At 51.1% G+C, this 9,330-nt stretch overlaps 1 protein-coding gene across 1 annotated transcript; it reads left to right on the plus strand.

Moving 5' to 3' along the window:
• The first annotated feature begins 1,452 nt into the window (after nt 1–1,452).
• LOC124974770 (cleavage stimulation factor subunit 2 tau variant-like) lies at nt 1,453–2,353 on the plus strand. Its single transcript, XM_047537792.1, has 2 exons — nt 1,453–1,692; nt 1,997–2,353. The coding sequence occupies exons 1-2, from the start codon at nt 1,453–1,455 to the stop codon at nt 2,351–2,353; spliced, it is 597 nt and encodes a 198-aa protein (XP_047393748.1).
• The last annotated feature ends 6,977 nt before the right edge of the window (nt 2,354–9,330 follow it).

A 9,330-nucleotide genomic window follows, 5' to 3' on the forward strand; every position in this document is an offset into this window, starting at 1 on the left:
GATGGCAAAATTGTCCCAGCACACAACGCCCTGATGCAGGAGGAAATGACCCAGGATGAAGTGCAGTTTGGCCTGGAAAGCTTCCTAGGGAGGCACCATCTCAGCAGGGCTCTGCAGGTTGCTTAGGAGTTGGATGGCAAAGATGGACTTGAGCCTTGCTGATGGGTGAGGCTGGGAGAGTAGGACAGGCTGAGGCCATGGGAAGGGTGGGGGCACTTCCACTAACCTGGGGAGGGAGGATTCTGTCTCAGCCTCCTGCCACCCCACCAGGTAAGGAGAGTCTGGAGAGCAAGGAGGGCCTCTGCATTTTGCAGTGACTGACAATTTTCACTCTGAAGTCAGAGCAACAGTGACTTTGGCTCTCAGAGTCCTGGTTTCTTCATCTGTAAGTGGAGGTGACACAGGAAGTCTCCCATAAGACTGAAGGAAAGAGGAGGACAGAGGTGGGGTGTGCCAAGCATGGAGCATGGGGTCCTGCACCAGCAAACACCCAAAGAGCAGTGAGTGCCTAGCTTCCATCTTGATGGAAGCCCTCCCTGCCGTCTGTGCCCTAGATGCCCCATTTGGGCATTTCTGACCTATTCCCACAGTACTGGCATCTCTCTCTCCAGGCACAAGCTGCTGTGCACCTGCTTTCAGGGCCTTTCTGCCTCCCTTCCCACCTGGCCTCTCGGCTCCAGCCTCCCCACCCCGGCATCACACATGCTGAATCCTTGGCCAGTGCCCCCCTCCATCCCTGCTTTGCTCCCGCTCACCCCAGGCCCTGGCTGCAAGCTGGTTCTGGGGGGTCCATCTCAGGAGCCCTGCGTTCTGTGTTTTCCCATCAAGCTCATGCCACACATTGTCAAAACTGTCCCCTTGCATGACCGTGAGCAACATGAGGAAGCACAGACAGGACTCCAGCACACAGTAGGTTAAAAATACCTGCATGAGGCCCTGATCCCTGGGTACCTGTCATGCTTTCAGAACAGCTTCCTGCAGACCTCATAGTTGCATGGCGAGATGTCCTGATTCTGGCTTCCCCTGAGTCCTGTCCAGCACAATGGCCCTCGGCCTGCCTTAGATTTCATCTCTGGGTGCCCCACTCAGCTCCTCCTGCCTCCTCCAGAAAGCCTTCCCAGGTTCCCCAGTGTGGGCTTGAGTTCTGATCTGCCAGGGCCTGCTGGGCAGCCTTTCTGTGTGGATGGTGCTACTTCTGGACTCAGCCTGCCCATCCAGGATGGCTGAACTCTTCATGAGGCCGAGATCTGCTGCCCATGGCTTAGCTCTTGGGGCCTCGGTGTTCTCATTGCAAGATGAGAATATTGGTTGTGCAGTAGTCCTAGCAGTTTCTCTGTTCTGTTCCCAAATCCAGCAGCTGTCACTCGTGCTGAGCTGCTTGAAAGGCCTTGTCGACGAGCTTGTAGGAGCTTGAGACTGTCACCACACCTCCAACTCATCGGGGGGTGGGGAATGGTTGAAGCAGATCGCCCAGGAAAGCTCTTCATTGGTGGGCTTAACACGGAAATGAATGAGAAAGTCCTTGAAGCAGTATTTGGCAAATATGGACGAATAGTGGAAGTGCTCTTGATGAAAGATAGTGAAACCAACAAATCAAGAGGATTTGCTTTTGTCACCTTTGAAAGTCCAGCAGATGCTAAGGATGCAGCCAGAGACATGAATGGAAAGTCCTTAGAAGGAAAAGCCATCAAGGTGGAACAAGCCACCAAACCATCATTTGAAAGTGGTAGACGTGGACCACCTCCACCTCCAAGAAGCAGAGGCCCTCCCAGAGGTCTTAGATGAGGAAAAGGAGGAAGCAGAGGAAGTAGGGGACCTCCCTCACGTGGAGGGCATATGGATGATGGTGGCTATTCCATGCATTTTAACATGAGTTCTTCCAGGGGACCTCTTCCAGTAAAAAGAGGACCACCACCAAGAAGTGGGGGTCCTCCTCCTAAAAGGTCAGCTCCTTCAGGACCAGTTCGCAGCAGCAGCAGCTGAATGGGAGGAAGAGCTCCTGTATCACGTGGAAGAGATAGTTATGGAGGGCCCCTGCCCTCTTGTAGAGATGTTTATTTATCTCCAAGAGATGATGGATATTCTACTAAAGACAGCTATTCAAGCAGAGATTACCCAAGTTCTCATGACACAAGAGATTATTCACCACCTCCAAGAGATTTTATTTACCGTGATTATGGTCATTCCAGTTCACGTGATGACTATCCATCAAGAGGCTATAGTGATAGAGATGGATATGGTCGGGATCGTGATTATTCAGATCATCCAAGTGGAGGATCCTACAGAGATTCATATGAGAGTTATGGTTGAGGACTTATGGTCATTTAGATTTCTTGGAGATAGTGTAGAATAGACTAATTGTAGTATGAATACTAAATTCAAAGTAAGGAGTATGCTTAAATGATCAGACATTTTTTTAACAAACAACTTAAAAGACCCAGAAGGCTTAGTTTTTCCATTGGTAAAGAGTTGGTCTTGATTCATCTTGCTTTATATTGGTTGTAAAAGAAATGGAATGATAAAATGTTTTCCTTGTTTGACTGGTAGTTGAACATAGAACTTAGGTATTATAGATCATTTTCACTTTTTGGAATGTTTTGTACTGAGACAATAAAACTTTAACGTGCAAAAAAAAAAAAAAAAAGATGAGAATATCAGAGCCTCCCACTAGGGGCAGCTGAGTTCAGGCATCTTAAAGCCTGGCAAAGAGCAGGGCCCATAACAAACCAGTGCTGCTCTGAAGCCATCTTTTTGCAACTGCAGCAGCACCCAGGGCAAAGCCCTACACAGAGTAGGTGCTCAAATAATGTCTAAAGATGCAGGAAGAAAAATGCATGGTGTTTCTAGCTAGATGGTCACAGGCAAGGATCTGAGCCTTAGTTTCAGCCCCTATAAAATGGGAGTAATAATTGTATGTAACTTTCTTGGGTTCTTTGGAGAGGTAGACGATGGGAGAGAAATAAAACACCAGCCCCAAGTAGGACTGGAATGAGTAAAATATATAGTATTTATGTGCTGCTTCCTAAACATCAGCCCTCCTGTTATGCTCTGAATCTTCCTAGCTGCCCCACAATGGAGGGCCTCCCTTTACCACCATGAGGAACCTGATGCACAGAGAGGTGAAGCCACTTGAACAAATTCACGGAGCAGGAAAGGCAGAGGCAGAAGCTTGGAGTGGGCCCTGGGGCCCCTACTCAGATCCACTGTGCTCTCTGGCCTACCATGATGACCATTCCTTCTTGTTCCCACTTCACCCACCCACTCCAGGGAGATAGGGGCTCCCTAGAAGACAATTCTGCAGGTATTGGGTCTATGTCTCTGTCCTGAAGGTGCAAATCCCTTGGCTACCCTGAAAAAGCAGGCTCCAGGAGCAGCAAGGCAGGTGCTTCAGAGATCACAGACCTTGGGGTTGACAAAACTGGGTTCCAGTTCCCATTGTGTCCCCACTCTGCTTTGTTCCCCTGGGCAAGTGAGGGCCTCTCTCTGAGCCTCAGTTGCACATCTGTAAAGTAGGATAGAAGAAGCCGCCCTCGCTGATAGGACTGGAGTGAGGACAAAGTCAGGGAGAACCTTGAGGCCCATAGTCCGTGGCCTATCCTGGGTCCCCCATGCCTGTCTGGTACTGCATGCAGAGGGCCAGTGGAGATTCTGAGAGTGGCCCAGTGGGCTTTCTGGCTGCTGCCTGTGTGCTGTCAGGCAGCAGTGATGGATCAGCCTGGACACACTCCTCTGCCTGGTGACTGCCTGGTGGCCCTGCTCAGGCCATACAACCCGTGCTACTCTGGGTAGTGGCCCAGAACAAAGATGGCAGTTGTTGTGTGGAGAACAGATGGGTGGAAAATTGAGATAAAATAAAGAGGAAGGAGAAAGCAGAGAGGAGGCAGCGGGGACAGGGGACAAAAATGGAAGCAGGACTGGGGAGATGGAGGAGCAGGGATGCTGGGGAGCAGGGCTGGGGCTCGGCCCAGAGGACCCCAGGTAGTCTTTGTCCAATGACCACAACAGCCCTGATGGTGATGATGATAATGGCCACACTGTGCCAGCTCCCAGTGGTGGCAGCACTACGTGTCCCAGTGGCTTGGGCTGAGCTGATGATTATCTCCCCATTGCCCTTACAAACCACCCTGGCTGGGGTCTCAGAGTGGGTGGGGGTCTGTGTCATGTGGTCCCTCCAGTCAGGAGACCCTATTTCCAGCCTCTAGCCTCCTTCCAGGCTCAGAGAATGTGAGAGGCTGGGAAGAGGCAGGAGTTCTTTTCAGCTGGGATGGCTCCTTTTAAAGACTCTCCCAAGACCCCCACCCAGGGAGTTCAGGCAGCCTTGCACTGTTCCTGGCTCAGGAGAGGCCGGAACTGGGCCTAGTGCTGCCGAGAGTAGAATCCAGGGTCTTGGATAAAGAAGGCAGGGAGGGAGAGGACCTCGGGAGGGTGCTCAGCTGACTCCTCAGTCCTCATCATGAGCCTCTCCTGAGCATTTATGATGTTCCCTGACCAAGAGTAATCCACGCAGCAGGTGCTCTCCTGGAAGAGAGGTGTGTGGACCTCTGCTCTGCAGTTGGGACAACTGAGGCTCAGAGAGCTGGAGGGACTGCCCGAGGCCACTCAGTGGAGGCTGCACTGGACCCAGTGCCCTGCTCCAGATTTCTGCTGGGTTCCTTCCCTTAACCCTGAAAGCTTCCAAGTGAATCATCTTCATATGTGGGGGGCTGCCCAGTGAGAGAGTGGCTATTTGATACAAGGAGAGAAGGGGAGGGGCAAACTCAGAGAGGTGTCCTGGCTGTCACTGGCTGAAGGTCATGGCATGCCAGTGAGTCAGGCGGTCCATGGATTGAATGTAGGAGATGGGGAACCCAACACAACCATCCCGAAGACAAAGGACAAGCCCTTGAGGACACAGGAAGTGTTCAATAAACAGCTCCTCTCCAAGCCATCCTGCTGCAATGGGACTAAATGGGTCCTCCCTCCGAGGGCATCCTGGGGCTGAGTGAGATCAACTGAGTGACCTGCTCAGAGCAGAGTTAGACCCACAGGAAGTGCTCTGAGGTCTGAGCTGCTGAAGGGCCACTGTAGGGTCCCCTAATCAGGGCCTCTTGTTAACCTGTTGGTCAAGTCAGCACCCACGAGCTGGAATGAGTTCCATTAACCTGCTGCACTCTCCACCAACAACCAAACCTCATGGCTTTCTAAAACTCCTACTGTGCGCACAACCCAGCGTATAAAGCAGAGGCATCCACCTGAAATAGAGCAGGAGTCACATATATCATTAAAACGTGCCAGCATCAAAGCAAAAAGAAACAGGTGGGATTAATTTTAGTAAGAGGCTTTACTTGGTTTTTCCACCCCATCTTCATTTCCATCGTCATCGAGGTAGAAATGTCTCTAGTAGACTTTGCCCATCATAATTTTTCTGCTAAGTTGTTGAGGTCTGGTGGGTGATTTGCATGTATGGCACATCTCTGTCCAGATCTGCCATGTCTCCAACTCAACAGCCACATGGGGATAATGGCCACAGCCTTGGGTGACACAGTCCTAGACCAAAATGCCCCCCACAACTGGGCCATAAACCAAGTAGTTTAATTTTTTTTAATTTTCTATTTTAAGGAAGCAAGAGCTTGAGTTCATCCTGTAGCCAATTTATGTTTATACTTTAAGATTCCTTGAAAAGGCCCTGCATTGTTGGCAGATTTTTTTCTTCATCCAGAGAACCTGACCCCTGGGTCATATCAGGAGAAACTGGGGTGCTCTTGTGAGCCCTGAGCCCTAGCACAGAGACTGCTTCCTCCCTGGAGAAAAAGATATATAATGCCAATTGCTGTGAAATTTGCTGCTGTGAGAACAGTTAATTTTTCACATCCAGATGAACTGGTTGGGTTTGTGAAAGCTCAAGATAATCAAATAATCATGAACACTCATCTTTGCCCACCTGTCTTTCACTCTTTGTACCATTAATGTCCCAGTGGGGAGCAGCTCTGGGTTAGCTCAGACACAGCCTATTTAGAAAATTCTGACTGGCCTTCTGAGAATAAAATATCCCTCCTGGAAATCTTACAACAAATGAAGCAATCCTCTCTAATCTTCTTATCCTTGTAGCCTCTGCTCCAGGCCTGGTTATCTTGTAGGCTTGCAAAAGAGATGGGAGAGAGAGAGAGAGAGAGAGAGAGAGAGAGAGAGAGAGAGAGAGAGAGAGAGAGAGAGAGGGAGAGAGAGAGAGAGGAGAGAGATGCAGGGTTATACATAAGTCTTTATGTTTCATAGATGTTTATACAAATGTATGTAGATGCATGAAATAACAAAGGGGAGACACCAAGCAGGACTGGCTGGGTAGCCCTGGTCTCTGCCTGGCCAGGGTGTGTGGCAGCTCCACTCTGCATCACCAGTTGGCAGACTGCACAGGACGCAGGATCTGGGGTGGGGGCGAGCACCCAAGTGGCCCATCTCTGGGACCTGCCTGCACAGGGCAGACTTTCCCACACTTACTCGCTCTTCTCACTTCATCTGCTCTCCTTCCTCACTCCTGGTGGTTTGTTTTCTTAAACTCAGGTATTTTTCCTTGCAACTTCTCTCCTCCTCCTTCTGCTGGCCTCTCTCCCTCTCCCTGCCTCCCCCTGCTCTGGCCTCCATCTCTCCCTGCCTCTCATCTGGCTCCCCTCCTCCCTCCTGGCTCCCTCTCCATCCTCCCCACCAGCCCCAGCCCCTTCCCTTCCCTGTCCCCATGGGGCTGCTGGCAGCCTGGACACCTCCCTCCACAGCCTCTTCTCACTGACCCCATCACACTCACCTCTGTCCACCCTCAGCTTTAATTTCTGGTTAATCTGTTCTCAGCCAAGGAAAGAAGAAAAAAAGAGGAGTGGGGGGAGGAGAGGAATCTTCTGAATAAATCATTTCATCATGTGAGGAGAATCTGCTAATGATGCTGCTGCTTTTGGAGTTTTTATGCTGCATGTGAAGTAGGGATCTGGAGGTCCTGATTCAGACCTAGTAGAGGCAGCTCTGGGAGGCCCTGCAACCTCCTCACCCAGAAAGAAACTGGTGGAGAGAAAGATGAATGCACCCCTCGCCTTGGCCAAGCCTGAGTTGGTACCAGAGAACCCAGGACCCTGGCCCAGCCCTCCCTGCCTGTCGGCTGTCACTCCCTCCACTGAGCCATGGCGGGACTGGGTGGACAGCAGCCAAGCCTCCATTTCCCCACCTGCACCCCTGGAGCTGGAGGGCTGAGGTGGGAGTGGGAGGGTCACTCTAGGGAGTGAAAGCAGCATTCAAACCAACACTGGGAGTCCCATCTGCAGAGAAGTGACAACATTCCCCCAAGTTTCTCTTCACAAATGATGGGGTGCATTTTAGAGTGGGGGATGAGCCTTGTGGTGGTTTCCAGCTGGAGCCTGTAAAGCAGGCCTGCTGCTGCTGCTGCCACAGATTCAAAGACGCTGGGAAGAATGTCTGCTCCCTGTTTTGGGGGTGTCATGCCAACCACGAAGGCTGGGCCAGGTGCTGGCTCTGACACTGCTCAACAGAGCAGGGCCCATGTCTGATGTCCAGATGCTCCTCTGGGAAGAGACAGGACACAGTTGGAGCTGCCCACAGGGGACTGACATATGTGCAAGGTGGGGAGCCCCAGGGACCAGAGGCCACCAAGCTCAGATGCCCTAAAAGGAATTCCTGCTTTGGGGGTAAAGGTGGATTCAGTCCTGGAGGCCAACTATCCTGGATTTGAATCCTGGTCCTGCTGCATGGTAGGGGGAGCAACACTGCCTCCCTGCCGTGATGTGCGTGCAGTCAGACCTCACAGGTAGACTGCATGGAGGCTACACAGTATGGCCATAGCATCGCCCGGTAAATGGCAGTGATCCATATTTCCCAAACTTGCTTCTGCTAGCCAGCCTCCAGGGAGCTAGTGAGGGGCAGTGACTGAGGCTGACTCCCTAAAGGCAGCTGGCCTGCATCTCCACCCCAGGATCTGGCTCCCATGTGCTCTCTGATTACATCCCTCCTGGGCCTCAGTTTCCCCACCTATAAAATGGGGATGATCAGGGTGGACGTAGAGACTGTCCTCACATGAAGGAAGGGTAATTGTCATGGGACCAGCTATATTTTGCAGAGTAGTGAGCTTAGGGTGTAGGCCCTGGGTTCAAATTTCAGGATCATCGTGTACTACATTACTAGCTGTGTGACCATAGATAAATCACTTCACCTATCTGTGTTTCTACATCTCATCTATGAAATGTGCCTGCCTCACTGGGCTGTCCTGGTGTTTCTGTAACTATGGTTTCTGATCCAGAGGACAGAACACAGGTCTTGGGCTTCTCGGACATTCAAGGCTCAGGGTACCAAGTGGAGTGTTGTGAATTGACTCTTTATAAAGCTACAAGTTGCAGCTGCAGCAAGAAGCTACACACACATCTCTTGGTCACCACACACATCTCTTGTCCCACTCTGGACCATTCAGAGGCACTTCTCAAATGTATTGATGGCATCCTACCTCCAACATCTGCTTCTCTGGGCTGCAGGCTTTCCAATGTCCACACAAGGTAGACTGGAAGTGCCAGGAAGCTCATGCCCCGGAACAACTTGTAACCAATGGCCTGTGATATTGTGGAGGAATGTCCCAGCTTCCTGCCCCTCAGAACGCCATTCACAGCCTCCAAATCACCTCTGCAGGACTGAGTCCCTGCTCATCAATGCACCTGCATTGGTTTTCTTTTCTTCCCCCATCTTACCTGGGAAGCACCTGCCTTCCTAGGGTGGCTTACATTTGCATCCCACAGAGACCCTTTAATCCACCCATTTTTACACTGTAAATTCTGATGGACAGTTTCAAGAGGAACAGGAGTGCTGAGAATTTCCAAAAAGCAAATGTGCCCTAGACTCAGGGGAGAGGTGGTACCTGCAGGCAGGTGATGTTGAAAAGAAGTCTGAAAGAAGATCAGTGTGGTAGTCAGCTTTCCATTACTGTGACAAAACACCTGACATGTCACTTAAGGAGAGGAAAGGTTTATTTTGGCTAACAGTTTCAGAGGTTGCCATCCATGACTCTGTTGCTTTGGGCCTGTGGTGAGGCATCCCTACATGGTAGGGAAAGAATGCAGGAGCAAAGTCAGGAAGCAGGAGGTTGTTTGGGGAGACTCCCACTATCCCCTTCAAGGGCACACTCCCAATGACCTAACTTCCTTCCATGAGGCCACACCTCCTTATAACCTAGAGACCAAGCCTTCAACACATGGGGCTTGGGGAGCTTTCAGGATTCAACTATGGCAGTCTCCTGAAGGAGAACTCTGATTTGTAGTGCAGGGTCATCCTGGCTGAGGCAGGGAATGGCCCAGTGGAGAGAAGGAGGCA

The sequence above is a fragment of the Sciurus carolinensis genome, unplaced genomic scaffold (assembly GCF_902686445.1).
Source record: "Sciurus carolinensis unplaced genomic scaffold, mSciCar1.2, whole genome shotgun sequence".
Classification (NCBI taxonomy): domain Eukaryota; kingdom Metazoa; phylum Chordata; class Mammalia; order Rodentia; family Sciuridae; genus Sciurus; species Sciurus carolinensis.